The sequence below is a fragment of the Ischnura elegans genome, chromosome 3 (genome assembly GCF_921293095.1).
Source record: "Ischnura elegans chromosome 3, ioIscEleg1.1, whole genome shotgun sequence".
Classification (NCBI taxonomy): Eukaryota; Metazoa; Arthropoda; class Insecta; order Odonata; family Coenagrionidae; genus Ischnura; species Ischnura elegans.
Window position 1 is genome coordinate 76,616,726 of NC_060248.1, and position 18,345 is coordinate 76,635,070.

Here is an 18,345-nt window from a genome sequence, read left to right on the forward strand (position 1 = left end):
ATTGGCTTATTTATTTAGCTGTATTATCTTAAAAGAATCATTTCCATGATTCAAAACATATTTTATTCTGAGCTTGACATAAAACAGTATTAACGCACACATTGGAGTTGTGCGAAAAGATTCGAGTTTTTGCTACCAATTTTCTGTGGTTACGATTGATGGATATTTTCATTGCAAAGAAATTCAAGCCACATATGACTTTCCCTTTCTAAATTAGCAAACTTTACGAATTTGTCGAAAAATTTCCAAGTTCTTATTCCCATATTTTATTACTTTGCGATGATGTAAACAATTTGAATGATATTCAATTGAAGTAAGCAAAACTAATTGTTTATCTAAATTATATTTTAGAACGGTATAAAGGCCTTACATTCACGCAACATACAAATACTTGGATAATTTTCGTACATTTGTGAAACGAATTCTTATAAACATCATGGATCTTCATGGGCATAGAGGAGACAAAAGATTTCATAGTTTTATTATTGTTTAATAGCTTCATTAGATACATGTATTAGTATACGTAAATCATTTATATTACAAATGAGGAAGTTCACTCCTCTGCTGCGAAGCAGAACCGCTCTTTTGTCGATTGATTTGAGTCGAGAGATACATCAGTTGGTTAACATATTCGCTTAGGAACCTCCTTAATCGATTTTTGAGTTGGTATTTTTCATCTATAGTCAAGCGGTCGGTTGTCGCTTTGACATCTAAACAGGGGAATGGGTATTTGGAAACAATTGGATCACTAATTGCATTTGTGCTTACTAGAAAAAAATCTCGATGCGGAAGGGAAAAGGCTATTTCCATCCCCTGGTACTCGGAGTGGCAAATTGGTTGGGTCGTGGAGCACCAAAGTTAGGGAAACACTACCCTAGATAGTCCGAGTAAATCCACTTTCGGGATAATCCTATTTCCGACCGGGTTAAGCGCTTGAGAATGCGGCGTCCTTCCTCGTTACTCGCCTCAATCTTTCTGTGGAACTTTTTCATGCCTCAACTGGCCGCATTTTTTGCTCATTTTTTAAAAACTATAATGATAAGAATTTTTTCTTCCATCAAGCCAAATAACCGGGCGTTTTTGGCAGAATCCTCTCTCCGCTAATTTCTCTGCCCGTAAGGGAGGACATATTTCCTGAATCCATGCCAGATGCGAAAGGACGTGTTTTCTCCTGAGGCCTTCAATCTGAAGATTCATCCCACGCGCTGTTCTGTGCCGCAAAATAATATCCTTTACGCCTTCCACTCGAAGAGCGCACTTTCTGACTCCTTAAGACTTTATTCTAAAATTCATTTGGGAAACAACTTTGATACAGTTAACTGCCAGATGAATAATCTTCCTCTAGTCGTTATTACGTTATCATCTGCAGCCGTGGGAGGGGCCAGAATTAATTCCACATCCCTTGTGGGAGAGTATAGGGGTTCTTTATTCCACCATATTTGGAATAAAATCTATCAACAACGTCCATTTGTGACGGAGAGATATTTTCCCGTTCATAGCTACGTCCATGTTTGAAATTATAGTTCATTTTACGAATGTAAAGTGGCCCAAAAAGTGCTTCCTGACATGGAAAACCTCGCTTCAGACGTGCTCTAATGCTTGCATTGCACGTTTTCATTTTTTCCTATAGCTACAAATTTCAATCAAAAAATTTGTGAAATGTTGCCGAACAGATTTTTAAAGGATTTCTATCTATGCCTATTTCTTCCGTTTTTATCCATGAATTGCACGAAATATGTTTCATATTTATTCGAAATATCCATTTGCAGACCTTATTGATAAGTCTGAACATTTATCACATAAATTATTAATTTTAAGTTTTTTCTAGCAGTTTCAAGGTAATATTTGTTGAAGTAGTTTTTCTTTATTTCAAGGTCGTTTAATCGTACGTAAACTTCCACAGTTTTATTGTAAGTAATATTAAATACGTTCTTCCGTCTTGCTTTCATCTCATATCCTGTTTTCATGGAAGGAACCGAACGATAATTAAAGGGAGAGCCCCTCTTTCGGGGAGTTACTTGATACTTTAAAAATAATGTTATGGAAAAATCAAGGATTCCGATTGCAATCCAGCACTAAATACTCAGATTTTCTGCTGTCATGAGGATTTTGAAACGTAGCGCCCTTTTTCAAAACCATTCTCTCTGCTAGTAAATGACGTGCTTTCTTCGTTATTTCCATTTTCGTTCCTTATCGTGTTCATATCTCCCCTCTCTCTACCCAATATGGTGTCAAAATTCCTGCTCTTTCCATTTTTCATCTTTTTTTCTTCCACATTATTCCCCCAAGAGTAAAATTAATTTTTAGTTGCCCAGTCCTTCATATTTTTATATTTTTCACGCATTCCATTTACTCAATAGAGTAAGAGTATGAAGGAGCATGGGAGAATTGTATACAGCCCCATCTAGGAATTTCACCAAAGATTTCTGTTATATTTCCACCGAAACCCTTCATTATTATTGGTGTATGAAGTTTCATATCTCATTATCTATAAGATAAAAATGGACTTTGCAGTGTCTTTTATTTTATTCCCGTGAAATGTATCTTATTTTTGTACATCAATGTTAAGACTTCTGACGTACTAATGAAATTGCCGCTTTAAGTAATGAGGAGTTGGAATTTTTGTGTGGATGTCCCAGAAAAGGTTTTATCACCACTGCGGAGTTACTAATTTTTGAGGAAATAATAGGATTACTTTTTTTACCCCTTCACTCTACCCCATCTCTATTAGTTTTTTCGTCATCGCTTGCGTGAAGCAGCGTAAATTTTCTCAAGTGCACAGGGATAAGGATTACTTACGCTCATATTGCACCCTGAGTGCTAACTTGTGTTTGCTCTTAAGAAAATTACCCCGCTTGAATCGTTGCCAGATACAGTGGCCAAATTAGCGTTCCATCGTTAAACCCTTCCCTGAGGAATGATACACATTAGAATACTCCTGGGAGATTGATAAAGAGAGAGCAGTCAGGAAGGCATTTGGATACGTTTAGCATTCACGGTAATTAATGTTGCAAATGCTAATGTAGGTAGATGAGAGAAGTTTGCGGCCTGCGTGCACATCGAAGCGTTCGGCACCGTAAGTGAAGGACTAAATCTGTAGCATTCCCGGCCTTGGATGGCATGCATTCGCGGTCAAGGCGGTACCACATCGAGCAAAAGGAAGCGGTGACACTCGGAGGAAAAATTAGGCGCGTATAGAAATATTCTGCGGGTATATTCAAGTTCAGCCGTTTTTGGCGCTGTGTGGAAGATGAAATATGAGGGCGCAATTGTAGAAAATTAGTTATCAATATCCCCAAAACCATGCTTAATTTACAGCTCATGCAGTCTTTTTCGTATTTTTCTCGCTGGAGGAGTTGATTCCGGGAATGGAACTAGCCTTCACCTTGAATATTCCACAACCACATGCCAGTGGCTTAGTATGGAGTGTGCTCCAAACTCATCTATCCTAACCAACCATCGGGAAGGGGGCACATCACAGAAGTGACTTCTTTCTTATATCAAGTGCTGAAATTCAGCCCTGAGTTAAATGATTTTCTTCGCTTGAAATAAACGTGGGTACAAGTCAAAAAAATGTATAGTTAAAAATCAGTGAAATTACGTTCGGAAACTCGTAACTCTTTTACGGAATGGTCAGTGAAGAGGATGGGTCTCATGTGTCCGTACTTTTTTCAATTTTAGTCTTTTCGAAGAAACCGAAAACGGATCTCCCCTTTCTTCAGGGCCAGAAATAATCATAGTCGATACTGAGAACTTATTGAATGGGACAGTGGCGCAGCGAGGGGGGGGGGGGGATAATCCCCCCCCTCAGAGCTCAGAGAATTTTTTAAGTTCAATCCATTTTACTTAATTGGATCGATATTACTAATATAATAGTGTAAGGATTTATAAAATATCCCTCAGAGAACCGTAAAACTCACCATTTTGAACCATTTATCTTAAAATTCCGCAATTTACTCATCTCGCACCTACCGCTTATCCTGGTGGGTATTCCATACCCTCACACCCCGCGGATTAGTTGCACCTTAACCCCCCCCCAGCCTTAATTCCTAGCTGCGCCCCTGGAATGGGATGCTTGACCCTGCAGTCTTCATCATTCTCAGGTGTGATGGAGTGTCTCGTGTTTGTTTGATGCGGTTTTTAAACTACAATTAACTCTATGAAATCCATAAGAATGCAGCCGCAGAGTGGCTGAAAGAAGCTGCTAAATTTCTGGAATTTCCACTATGTCTTCTCTTTTTGTATCTCAGTTTGGCCGGTATTACTGCAGGTCATCAATGGATCTGAAGTGAGAGACTGCATTTCCGGAAAAGCATCCCGCTGCACAGGCGAATTGTTTAATCTGTTGAATGCCTATAGTACGCGAGTAATATATTTGGGCTGGCTCTATCCACCCCAAATATATTACTCAGGAGCAAAAAATTGGCAATTTGGAGAACGTTATTCACCAACAGAATTTCCTGAACCGTGCGATCTTATAATAAGGTAAATATTTCTATTGAACAGGACTTTAAGTCCGTGAACACGTTTTTCATAAATCATATGCATTGTCCAAGAAGGTTTTAGAGGAAAAGCCGAATTTCCGCAGATAATTTTCGCATGTCCATCCGTAGGAACAAAATTTCAGTATCGCGCACTTGCTGATCAATCATTATGGCATTAATCAATGAGATGAATGAATTAAGGTACAGTTTAAGTGATATTACATTGCCCTGTCGTATACTCACCAGTACACACTGAATTTTAGTACAACCCATGTTTATGTGTCATAGCAAGGTCATCATGTACTTGACGTAAAATATATCACTTATATTTACGACTGAAAGGCTTTTTTATATTTTTTATAGATTTCAGTGCATTTTCAAGGAACAAATTCACTAAATAGATAGAACCATAATTTTTGTTTTTTAGTTTTGTTAGCTGTGTAAAATCAATTTTAATAGTACCTACTTTTTTCATAAGAAATTGGTAATTTTATCACCGTTTTTGTTGTTTTAAAGAGCCGGATTAGCGCAAAAGTCCATTTGTGGGCATTTAATTAACTAAAATTTTCCGGAGGGGGACCCCTGAATCCCCCGCGTGGGAGAGCCCTATGATTAGCCCAAGAAGAGGGGCCCCAATCACCCCAAACCACCCCTGAAAACATCCCGCTGTTTCAACAGCTGAGCATCATGGTCGCGGTTCAAAAATACGGACCACAAATTCATGAAGCATAGGCCCATAATGTTGTTAACCGTCACCAAGAAGCTCAGCAGTTGAAACCGCTGTTTTGTTTACTAAAATCTGTGGAATGTACAAAGTTATCTTAAATCCACTTGATATTTCTTGCTTATTTTTGGTACAAAATTATTTTAAGCCATTTCCATCCGTATGATCAAAGATGCTCATATCCACTTTCTACGATTAAAGTAAATCATAGCGAGAGAAGTGACTGGTAGCAGCCCTCAGGTTACCATGCGTCACTTGTATAGCGAGGGCCGATGGCTGGTGTTCTTGCGATTGGTCTTACCATCCACTTCCCGCTTCCCAATTAGTGCTAGAACGAATGATGAGATTAGGCTGTGTGCCTTTCACAATCGAAAACGCTTCTGATGCCATTTGATTGCAATCATTGAAGTTGCAACAGCGGCGACTGTCATTCAAGGTCAAAATTGGTTTTCAAGATTCCGCTGTCTTCTAATTTGTTTTTGAACCTCGTAAGTTGCTTGTGGGAGCACCTTCCTATACTGCTATTTTTTCAAATTTCACTCATTTGTTCGATGATTTGTATCTAGTACGTACGACTTTAATACCTGTCTCATCATCTTTGTATTTCGTCGCGAAAAAAATAATAGAACAAATTGATTGTTCTCGAAAAGTGTTCCATGACCAGCGTCATTGCCAAGAGTCTGGCTACAATGAGAATCAATGTACGTTGTTTCACTGATATCTCTTAGGGTATTCTCACAAAAGAGAAGCAACTCTTCAGCCTGTATTTTCACCGTTTAAAAATAAAACGTTATCGCTACCTACCTCTTCACCTTTTACAGCCGTAAGCAAGGAAACAACTAATATTACTAGAATTAATAAGAAACATACAGTTCGCACGTTTAATGAGAGCGTTTCAAGAGTCTGGTCCTTGTTTATTACATATATTTTTTTCACAATTAAAGTCATTTTATGGTGACAATAAAACCTTAATTTTAATGATGACTCTTTGATCTTATGCCAGATTAACGCCCTTTGTAATTCACCCTCTTACTTTGTGAAACCCTATCCATGGTTATGTATTACATTGACCAGTTATTCCCAAGCAAATTTCTAAAATTACAGAAAGTTTGGAAATTTTAGTCAGTATTCTAAAGTCTCTAGTCAAAATTAAAGTTTTATTGGCAGAAGCATTTAGAAAATCCGCAATATATCTAGCTCTATTAGTAAAGGACTGCAGCTGATGCTTATTCAAGCATGGAATGCCTCATTCTGGATTACTATTGTGATCATGAAACCCAACTTAAATCGCTATTTCAATGATTATAGCTTTATGTAAATGTTCCATGCTTCCATTAATTTTGAAGTGGGAAACTGGAAAAATACGTGCGGAAGGAAAAAATAGAAAACGCTACTTCTTTTCCTTATTTTTTCGTTCACATAATTTTTTGAGCTCAAATGTAATTTCAAGGGAGAATCAGGACCAAAAGAAAGTTTTGTGTTACGACTGAGACTCGATCGACATTTTTCGAAAAAATCATACTCCTTGATATGACGGAATTGCACCATTAATGGTATAACTGTTATGGCATGAATAGATGAATAACTTTGCTACGATCATGCCCAAAAATGGATATTAATTTGTTAAAAGATAAATTGTGGTGTCTAATTTAATGATATTTGTGGAATTAGTAATTTAAATTTATGGGCAGTCATTTTTGTTTAACGCCTAAATTTTGGTGAGTCATTTTTAAGTCTGAAATGTTTTGATTGCTTTTAGACAAATTCTGCTCTATTTATATTTTCATTTTGCTATCATATATCATTATCATAGCATTCAAATTCTGCTCTATTCGAATTTTATCCTGCTGACTTGTTTTTCTAATTTTTTCTAACATAACTCTGTGTGTCCGTAATTCGCGTGTTATCTTGGTTCCCTGAGTTTCAAACACAAGAACGATGAATCTCACTGTTGTTTAGCATGATATCTAACTCTTATATCCTCGAATTTCTTACAGATACCAAGATTGATTACGCACAATCCACGATAGGAACACTAAAGTTTCTCCGTTCCAAAAATCCAAATAAGTTGCTGACATCCGGCTCAATTATAGGTAATCACTACCCCTGTCACAACGAAAACGACGACCTGAAGGTGCTCAGATGTTGAAAAAATATCTCTTAAAAGTCAAATAAAAAAGGCATATTAACGACAAATCACAATATATTTTTCTTTGTTAGGATGTATGTTAATTTACAACAACATCTTTTATTTTAAATGCATATCTCAATTTTATTTTCATGAATACATGTTTGCATTTATTTTGTAATATTGATTAAAAAATTATCCCTCATTTTAATTGGGTAAATGTTTTTCTTTACAGTACTTAGCAGCATCAACCGTTTTGACGCCGAGCAGTCATTCCTCTTCAAACCGCGTTGGATATTCTTCTGTTAATCAAGAATTATACGGAATATAAATATTTTTGTCAGAAAATGAAAGAGACAAACAGTGAATGAAGGGAAAAAATTTCCAATGATGATTAGTTCCCTGAACTTTGGCGTACAACTTACCTCATTCTTTCAGTATTATTCAAGTGTATGTTGTATGTTTGTTTCTGTGTATCTATTTGAACGGATTATGCTAATATATTATTTGAATGTAAAACAGAAATAATGTGCCATTTTATTTATCTTACCAAGCGCTCGTACAAGAGTGTACCCAGGATCAAAACTGGGCGCGGGAAATCCATGGTTGTTCAAGTTGTAACATCATTTAAGCATTGAAAAAATGATTGAAACCGCAACCTTTTAAGAAAGCTATAACAGCACTTAATTAGTTTTTAATATTACGTATTTGCTTGAAAAAAATTAATTTAGTTACATGCCTTATACTAATATCATTTTTCGTGGGTGCAAAGAAAATTTGTTGAAAACTTTCATTTCAGTCTAGCCCTGATTTTCCATAAAGACTTTGCGATTTTTTGCTTCTGGGGTGGGGGGGAAGCAGCTTCCCCCTCCTGCCCCTTCGCCCATGCGCTCATACCTGTTAGTCCCTTGAATTTTGTGTTTCAAGTTGGATAATAATATTTCGTTATTTTCCGTTTTGGGTGAGCCGCAGTGCTGTAGTTGGGAAAAATTTGGGCGGTATCTCACCAGAATTTGCTAGCAGCTGAACATGTATTTTACATCCGGCCGCGATTGAAATGTCGAACTCCAACTCTTATATTAGTTCCAAGTTGTGCCACGAGATAACTCTGAATAAGTAAATAATCATATCCGATTTTTCTTTCTAAAATCCATTGGAACACTTACAGTGGGGCAATTTTTTGCAGATTTAAAAAGATAATTTAACCGGTACGCATATAACGTGTTTGGATTTTAGGGGGTACCTTCGCCGTACCGGCCCAACTACAGCACTGGGTGAACGTTGTATTTATACTATTTTTTTATTAAATCATTACATGTATTATTATTCCCTTATTAATCTTTAACTATTTCGCAGCGAACGGGGTTCGAAACCCCCAGAAAAGTGTGATTGATATGGTCTTAAATGTATCCCCTCCACATCGAGCGCCTCCTACCGCCCAAAAAATATATGTACCCCTTTCTTATGTGAATTCTTCCTAGAATAATTTTTATACCATCGGCCTTGATCAGGATCTTCGCAAAAAAATAACTTTGACGTAAACAGCGCTCCCATAGACCGAGTGCACCAGTCAAGAGTCCTCTATCTCCTCTATATTCCCATATAATAACTGGGAGAGTAGTGTTGAGAGAGCAATCTAGAGGACTCTGCACCAGTCGATATGGCAGTGACCTCTATGAGATTTAGTTGGAAACATTTGAAGACGGGAGTCAGCCAATAGTTCGGCTAAAGTGCCACCATCGGCCACGGCGCTGCTGGCGCTGCGGTCTTCCTATTAAAAATGGAGGAACGGGAGAAGGCAGTTCCCCGAGGGTTACCTCAAAATGTCTTACCTCCTACTCCATTGGGCTTGGAAGCGTTGTACTCCGCCTGTAAAGCCATTTATCCTGACCAACCTAACCCTCTGCAAGTTACCGCAGTTGTTAAGTACTGGTAAGTACCTTTTTTATTTTACTACATGATGGTCCTTATACGTTTATTGTTCTGTAAACAACACTTCTGTTTACATTCACGTTATGTTTTGATCATTTAATGCCTTATGAATTGATTTTTAAAGACGTTTATGATGGTTTTAAAACCATTTGATAGTTCGAAATTGGAACTTAATGCCGGCTTTTTACTTTTTCTGTTTACCGTTGTAGATAATTTTTCATTCATCCTCAGTGGAGGACGTAATGTATCCGTTCAGTCATTCTTGAGTGAGTGATTGACCGGTGACAAATTTGTATCAACGTATTAGTTATATATTAAAACTTAGCGTGTTATTTGTGTGAACTGAATTATTTGTGGAGGTCCTACAGCTGCTGTCATTCAATACGAGCTTCTCCCTTCCAAGTTTTAATTTTTGTTTTGTTTTTGGAGTACAAACTTAAGTATTAGAGACCTAAGGTAGCCCCTTTTTCTTTCCAAGGTTGGGTGGTCCTGATCCCTTGGATTACATCAGCATGTACGCAAATCCTGGAGTTCCTGAGAAAGATATACCACCGCATTGGCACTATATCAGGTATCGTGGTAGAGAAACCCTCCTACTCAAAGATTTTGGTGAATTTTCACGAAAAGAACATGCATAAAGCTTCCATACATATATTTGATGGAATCAGATGCCTTCGTGTTTAGATACTATTGTTTATTGCTTCCGTAACAGCTTTGGCCTGTCAGACCTGCATGGTGATGGTCGTGTTCATGATGTTCCTGGACCTGTGGTTCCGGGATCTCCTAGTGGTTTTGGATTTGAGCTGACTTTCCGAGCCAAACGTGAGCCCGAGGAAACTGCACCCCCAACTTGGCCAGCAGCCCTCATGCAAGCACTGGCAAAATACGTTTTCAACTCAGGTAGTGAAATTAAACTTATTATTCAAGCTGCTGATGCCCTTCAGCTGCCTTTGGATCAAATATAACAGCTTTTTTCAAAGAATTAATGTCACTGGGAGGCAGTGCATATCTTTCTAACAATTCATAAGTCAAAAATGTTAAAATTGCCATTATAATTCAATTCCTTTCTTTTATTTAGGCCACATATAGTAAGGATTAGCTCAAGTATACTTAACTTCTACAAGTTCATGTACTCTTGTAAACATTGTTTGTTTGGAAAGACCCTTACAAATGTAAAAACTAAATTAGGATAACCTACATGTTATTTTCATGCATTTATTAAATTTGGGTGGGTACACAGTAATTTTTTTGTTCATTCTTGTATCCCAACATTGTCTTGTACTGAGCCGCATAAGTTAAATTAGTCATGGCTATCGTCTACCTCCACTATTGAATAGATTCATAAGATATATAATGGTGATAAATCCTCTAACATTGTACTAGCTTGCACAATCAGGAGTATAATCAGTGTAGTTTATATTTTTATTTAGTCATTTTTAGTGCTAATTGTTAATAATTAGTGTGCAACATACATGGTTTTCACTATTCTTAGGAGACAGATATAAAAATATATATAAATCTTTAAGAATAAGTATGTATGTACTTGTGAATTCGGCATGCAATTGAAACTTCACTAATCAAATGTTTATGACTGGAATTTTTCTCGGGTTAATGAAATATTTCTTTTGAGTATGGGATTAATAAAATATCACTTGGATAAACCCAGAAGGGCTTTTTGTTGGGGGGTAAATGAAATTTAAAAAAATCCTTTTAATGGTTAGTCCACTATTATTTGTCCGCTATGTTATAGGGTTTTGGGAGTAAATCTCTGGTTCATGGCTCAGATGAATGATGTTGCACTTTTAATGTTCATTTTTTGTTTGTGTAAACTAATTTTTACTGTCTGACCCCATAATATTTTTAATTAATTTTTTTTGGCAAAACCATACAAAGAAATTCATTATACATGATGTGGAATGAATGACTCTTATTAGTTGGGTAGAATTGAATAGGTTTATAAAGATATGTACTTGTTCTAAACATTGCAAGGTTACTGGGCTTAAAATTTTTATAACTGGTGGAGATAGAAATAAATTTGTTTATCATAATTCATGTTATACATTTATTCACATAAGTATGTGGAATGAAATTTTCGTTAATATCTTCTTAGAGTGACCAAATTGTTAGCTATCTTTTGTGTGCTTGTGCCTTACATGTGTGCAATCCATGTTCAAATTCTTTCTTTCCCCCCCTCTGATATAGCAATATTGTAAGGCAAACTTAATGAAATTCTCTTTAATACACTAAAATGAAATTTGAATTTTGTTCAGAACAATCATTGATTTAGTAATGATAGAAGTATGTGCAAACTTTAATTATCCCTTGCAGTAACATGTAACAAATGTTGCATTAACACACTCAATGCGGATGCCTTGAATTCAAGGCATCCCGCGCTAGCCTAGGACGCGGATGCCTTGAATACAAGGCATCGGTCCCATTAGGTTTCTCGGCCCGCCATCTGCCTCCGCGTCTTCTACTAGACCCTGCAATTGTGCCCAGCGTCTCAATGTGTTTTCTCCTGTGACTGGATACAAGACGTTTGCTTGCAGCAGATTTTTTGGTTTATTTTTATAATAATATAATTATTATAATTTTATAATAATATTTAATATTTTATTTATTAATAGTGCAAATTTTAATAATTTTGAACTATGTATGATTGTATACGATTAAGGAAGACATAATATCTGATATTATTGCGAAATATTTTTTCCGCGTGGCGGTGCGTTACGATAAATTTTCTCAGCATTGAGTGTGTTAATCAATCTGTAATTATGGAATACACCCATGTCTCGTATAGCGCAAGGGATGCGTTCCTTGGGGTCTTTGCGCTATACGAATTTGCGTTATACGAGAGCGTTTTAGCATTGGGAAGATAGGGATGCGTTCCTGGTAGCATAGGTCTTGGGTATTGAATTTCCTCTAAAACATCTATATTCCCATAAAAAGCCTTAGAAAACATTATTTATATAAATTTTTATAGTTTAAAACATCTTTAAAAATAGTATGCACGCATTCAAAGACTTTTAATCACGTTAAAAAAAATTCTTACGTGATTTTGAGATTCCCTCCTGTCGTGCGGGTGGGCTAACATCTGCTATATCAGGGGATCGTAATGCGTTGCCGGCAGTTGGCGATTTTTCAAACTTGTCTAAAAACAACTATTGTGTCACTCAGGCCCTTTTGTCGCTCATCGAAATGACAGGAAAATGCTACTTTGAATGCCATTTCATAGCTAGCGGAGTTTATGAATGATAAATCATTTTAATTTGAAGTCCTTCAAGTCATTAGCAGCTACGAGAAACAGTCTTTAAATGCCTTGAAACCTGACCCAGGTTTTCCTTCCCTGAAAATGAATGAACGAGAATGCATTCTTTTCCAAAAGAATATTGTCTCGTCAACACTAAAAACTAGTTGAGGAGAAAAGGAGCCACTTTCAATCACAGCTTGGAGTTCATTAGAAAATGTTGTGGTGGCTGCGCTATCAACACTTGCAGATTCACCTTATTTCGCCGCACTGAAAATACCTGCTTGCCGTTTAAATTCTGGAACCAACCGGAGCTTTCACTAAATATCTCGGAGCGATTATCACTCTTGTCTTTTTGTACTGATTCACCATGAACTTTCCGTATGTGTAGACCGCTTGGTTGAAGTTGGTGCGGCTGAGGTCACTGATGTTTTAACTTCGTCTTTATTCAGAATAAGGCATCGTGAGTTTAAACTTCCGCGCAATATCGCTTTGACGCTCTCCATTTTCAAAGCAATTGACCTCTTTCAAATCCTCTTCTAGGTTTATGGTTTTTCTTGATAAATTCTTGATTTTTCTACACGCATTCCTATCCTTTGCCATATTCTCTAGGTTTTTACTCTGTACGGCTCTAGCTAAATCACCTTTTACTGCTGAACTGTATTCCTGAGACGCAGAAGGCCTAAGGCCGCAGGGAGGGAATGAAGCCATTGTGTGACACTATAGCGGACCCTTTTATGTGTTGATGCTATTCATGCGCAACTCCGCCACCGCTCCATTTCTCCCTCGTGAATACCGATGACCTTGAAGGCTTTAGCGTAGACCCTCTACCTGGAAGTCAATCGCCCGATAACCTATGACGGCAAAAATACGTCTCAAACCGTATTGCTGAAAAAAAACTCATTTCCACTAGCCCCACGCTTAATTAACGATCTAAATTATTTATTCTCGTTCTGTTAAGGAGACGAGATAAATTACTTTGGTAGGCCGTCTATCTGGACCCAATGACGAGTAATACTTTTGGCCATTGCACAGCAATGGATTTCGATTAACATGTAAACAAAAAAGAAGATTTGAGGCAAGAAATAACATTAATGTGCGTAAATTTATAGAAATTTCGTGTGTACTTAGCGCAAGTTCACGTTTTATCACGAGAGCGTTTAAGATTTTTGATTAGGCTACACTGCGTTGCAATGTTTCCCCGAGGAACGAATTTGCGCTATATCGAAATTGCGCTAATCGAAATTGCGCTATACGAGACATGGGTGTATATTTCATATACATAGTTTCAATTCTCAGTTTGTACGTGATTGTTTTATGTGGTAAAATCAATAGCATAAATCTAGTTGCTGAATAAGATTAAATCTACTCCACCCTTACTTATATCAAACATAAATTTAACAATTATCGTATCTCAGATACTTATTATGTATTTGTCTCTCATTCTTACCAAACATGCTTTCATAGGATTAACTTGATAATTCCATACTCAGGAAAGTTAACAAGGTAAGTTGCTCTGTGGTCATGTACTATACTTTCTATGTGGAACATGTGTGGAAGTACAAGTTCAGTTCTATTTCTCTAAGTTATTTCATTCTTAATTTTATTTGATTTATTTGCCTACACTGATAGAATTTGTCATTAGTTTTGATTGATCACCAACTGTTTTCTTTATTTTTCGTGGTAGAAAACAATATGATGTATATGATATTATTTTATGTAAAATTGCATTATTATTTAGACAATGAAAAAATGGACTTGGGTTTTGAAATATTGTGTGTACAAAGTTGGAAAAAAAATGTGTTTTCATCTCTGGTGCTTGAAGTGCTCAAGCATCTAATTTGAGTATCAATCATGAGTAAATTATCAAACACATTTGCTGGCTTTCAGCTCAATTGCTTAGTGACTGTAGTTAAGAGCAATTATGAGGAATTAGAGAAAATGAATATCTAAGAGGTTTTAGCTTCATTCTTTACTTAATGAATTTGCTAGTGGATACTTTGAATAAAATTCTTCTATTTTCAGAGAATACGTTATGTGTCGGTGACCATGTATCTTGGCACTGTCCACTGGATGGTAGTGAATCCCGAATTCGACACATGCTAATGGCTGAAGATCCACAACTGCCCACCTCTTTGGAGACGCCATATGGTAATGTGAAGTTTGTGCAAATAGTAGGTGTATGTGCAGAGGAATTGAAGGCTGCTCAGCGATGGAATGGGCCTGGTGTGATAGATATCCTGAAGAGGCTGCCTGGGTAATTCCCATTTTTATTTCCTTTTTGCATGCAATATTATTTTAAATTAATTGTCTTATATACCGTATATCTCCGAATATAGTCCCCCCCCGAATATAGTCCCCCCCCCCCAATTTTGAGACCTCAGTTTTGGGAAAAATTTTAAAATGTAAAGGAAGGCAATTTTTCTGTGGTTAGCAAGTTAAGATTCTAGATTCGATAAAAACTATTATTTTCTGTGAAGATTAAGAACAAATCTGTTCACATATTTTCCATCACAACAAAATAACTATACCTAAAACATGTTGTGATCCATTGCATGTATCAGTAATTTATAGTTCCTTAACCAGATGTAATGAAGAAATGAGAAATTTTTTTAAGTATCCAAGGCTATTGTATTTTTTAAACCTTCACAAATTATTAATATTTTTGATTTCCAAATGACTACAGACAATGTAAATATATAAGCTTTAACATAAATCCCATAAACAGTATTGCATTTGGCCCTGAAACTTCCTTATAGGGTCATTCCATGTCAAATCAACCAATATTTTGACCAAATGACACCCACCGACTCCGATTTTCATGAAACTTGCCATGATCAAACATCATGGTATGATTAGAGATTGTGTGCAATTTTAGCCTCCAATTGTCAATTGTTAATGAAATATGAGTAATTGAAATTGGAGCATGACCCCTAAATTGCCGCAACGTGCAACACATGGTGATTTTTATTCTCATCCATAACTCCATTCCCGTGAGATGAAAAGACATGATTTTTTTTTCTAAAGCTAAGGAGTCCATAATGATCCCACGATTGTCATTAAATATTCACTGCATGAAGTAAGTCAGCTGCAAAAAAATAAAGTTTACAAAAAAATCTCGCTTGTACCATTTTCGATTGTGAGCATCCACAGGGAAAGGCCATGCGAATACAGACTCATGGTTCAGTTTAAAATAATCATTAATGTATGAGCAAAGATCCTGATGAAAAAAAATCATGAGTCCGGCGTTCCTTTTAGTAAAAAAAAATTCTCATTCATGGTCACGGGAAAAAATGGCATTTTTTTCAAGGCACATGGAAATTACACAATTTAGAGGAGAGAGAGATAAGCTTATACTCATGATTAAAAAATATTGGAGCATGCATTATCTCACTATAGTGTATGCTACTGGCTCTTACAGTAGGAAACACATAAGCAGCCATGTCAATGTACTCCCCCACATACTGCTAATTTCGTGTTATCAGGACTATTCCTACTATCTCCTCCATGGGTAATGAGTAACTGAATAGTATGGTATAAAATATAAAGGCAGAAGAGAGCCATCAGAAAGTTTTCTCCAATTTCAGTCCAAGTGAAGTTAATTAATTTATTCATTAATTTCTCATTTATATGGTGCTGCCTTAGTGATATCCTGGTTGAATTTCAGACTAAGTAACTCATGTTAGTGCGTCTGATAGCCAGGCTTACGTTGTAATATCTCTTGTTCGTATCAATGAGGTCTATCTTCAAAGTACATATTTCATAATAGCAAAACAAATGAACTTCTCAGTTCTCTCTGAAAATATTCAGAACACCATTATCTATGTTGTAAGCAGTTAATCACAAGTACACCTCTCTGAATATCAAACATTGTAACATTCAAGATATACCTTATGAAGGAGTTACAGTGGAACCTCTATCTATTGTTTTTCATGGGGATGGACAAAGAAAAACGGTGAATGCGGGAATGTTTGGCTGGGTTGCCTATGTTACAGGAAACGCAGGAATTTTTTTTTGCTAGTGATTATGATATTCATTACAGGATTCAAACAAGATTTTAGCCGAATACAGAAATATTAGTACTGCATCGAAACACTTTGGTCATATTGTTGATTCGCCTAATATCTCTTTCAAATGTCGTAAAGGAACACCCCACCTCGCTAAAAAATGTTTGTACTCCACTCGGCATTTGCACTGCTATTATGGATTTCTGTCTGATATAAAAATTCTTATACATCAAACGCCATTTAAATACACGTATTTACGAGAGCAATATGTATAGTGTGCCTAAAACAACCGCTTTTGCCGGCGAAGTGATTGGTTGTGAGATCGATCACAAAGGCCAAAAATAGTTTATTATTTGAAAATTTCCTTTCTAATAAATATATTTTTAATATAATTGAGGCAATGCGTAAAGCGTGAACAATGTTACGTCGTCAGCGGCACGGTCACCTGATCCTCGGCTTCATCCCACTTCTTTTCACATGATAGCTCGCTCCACCCCTACCCCGAACGTCATGTGCTAGCGGACAGCCCGAGGCGTTCTGCAATATCCACGCACTTCTAGCTTGGATTCTTTTCTTCATCTTCAATGATTTTGAGCCCATATTTTAAAGTTCCTACTTGTTCCTTCGGAAGGGCCATGATCAGAAGATAAATAAAAATAAAACTAATAAAAATGAAACTGGACTTGATTAAACCCACACGGAAAACACTCGCTGGCTTGAAGTCAACACATCCTGGAAAGTACGGAACTACTTGTACGAGGTGAAGTTCGGAACTGATGCTATCGCGTACGGCGTACGCAGAGCATACTGCAGTGGGTGAAGCATGACCATATGACTGCGCCATTAATTATTTTTGTCCTTCAGAGAAGGTAACTTACCCACTCATTGCTAAGTAGGGTAGCGCCAGATGAGCTGATGAATTCGGATTACTAGTGGGGAGAAATAAAGTATCCGGAGAAGATTTACCTTCGTCAGTTACTCTGACAAGTGAGACTTAAAGTATAACTCGAAAGTATACTCTCACTACCTCATCTCATTGTTTCATATCTGATGACCTTAACCATGATGTGGCCTTTGTTATGGAAGTGCAACGCCACCTGATAGAATTTTTAAAGAGAACTTCGCCGATGATCCAAGAAGTTCAGTACTTCACAGATGGATGTGCTGGGCAATATAAAAACTGCAAGTCTTTTTTAAATTTGTGCCATCATTATAATGACTATGGCATTAATGCAACCTGGTCTTTTTTTTCCACAAGCCATGGGAAGTCTTCTTGTGATGGTATAGGTGGTACAATTAAACGAATGGCGAGGAAAGCCAGCCTGCAACGCCCAATGGCACAGCAAATAACAAACAGCAGCGGGATGTATGAATTTTGTAGAGATAATGTGAAAAACATCAACATCCATTACATTAAGTCTAGTGATGTGGCTTGGTCACGTAGTAAACTTCTTGAAAGATCCACCAAGGCAAAAACAATTCCAGGTACAAGAAACTTCCATCATTTTGTGCCTTTATCGGATAGAAAAGTCGCTGCAAAGTTCACTGGCCTGGATGATGAGTACAGCATTATATTTGATTTTTGTTCCGTAACAGTGGATTTCCCAGATAATTTGGTTGTTGGTTCATATGCAGCTTGTATTTACAGCATGCAGTGGTACATTGGAGTAGTGGAAGCTCTCAACCATGAAGAAAGTGATATTTCAGTTAAATTCATGACGCCTAAAGGACCCTCACCTTCATTCTCTTGGCCTGAGAGAGATGATGTTTGCTGTGTGCCACTAGGACACGTATTGTGTGTACTTAATTCTCCTGCAACTACA

General features: G+C 37.0%; 2 protein-coding genes across 3 annotated transcripts in view; both read left to right on the forward strand.

The window, feature by feature from the left end:
• LOC124156036 (dopamine receptor 2-like) overlaps positions 1 to 7,855 on the forward strand; it is a 427,253-nt gene extending 419,398 nt beyond the window's left edge. Inside the window, exons 3-4 of one of the 2 annotated variants that reach the window (XR_006864255.1) lie at positions 7,206 to 7,301; positions 7,572 to 7,657. Coding sequence is in view for 1 of the 2 variants with exons in the window: in XM_046530331.1 (XP_046386287.1) it covers positions 7,572 to 7,667 (96 nt within the window). In the remaining variant the exon portion in view is untranslated. Of the gene's footprint in view, positions 1 to 7,205; positions 7,302 to 7,571 lie in introns of both variants that reach the window. The other variant, XM_046530331.1, reaches the window with a different exon arrangement.
• A 1,213-nt stretch (positions 7,856 to 9,068) lies between these two features.
• The window catches only part of LOC124156037 (suppressor of fused homolog), a 33,861-nt gene continuing 24,584 nt past the window's right edge, over positions 9,069 to 18,345 (forward strand). The window contains exons 1-4 of the mRNA XM_046530332.1: positions 9,069 to 9,268; positions 9,747 to 9,839; positions 9,981 to 10,168; positions 14,541 to 14,772. Of these exons, the coding sequence (XP_046386288.1) occupies positions 9,117 to 9,268; positions 9,747 to 9,839; positions 9,981 to 10,168; positions 14,541 to 14,772 (665 nt within the window). The 5' untranslated portion in view covers positions 9,069 to 9,116. The remainder of the gene's footprint in view (positions 9,269 to 9,746; positions 9,840 to 9,980; positions 10,169 to 14,540; positions 14,773 to 18,345) is intronic.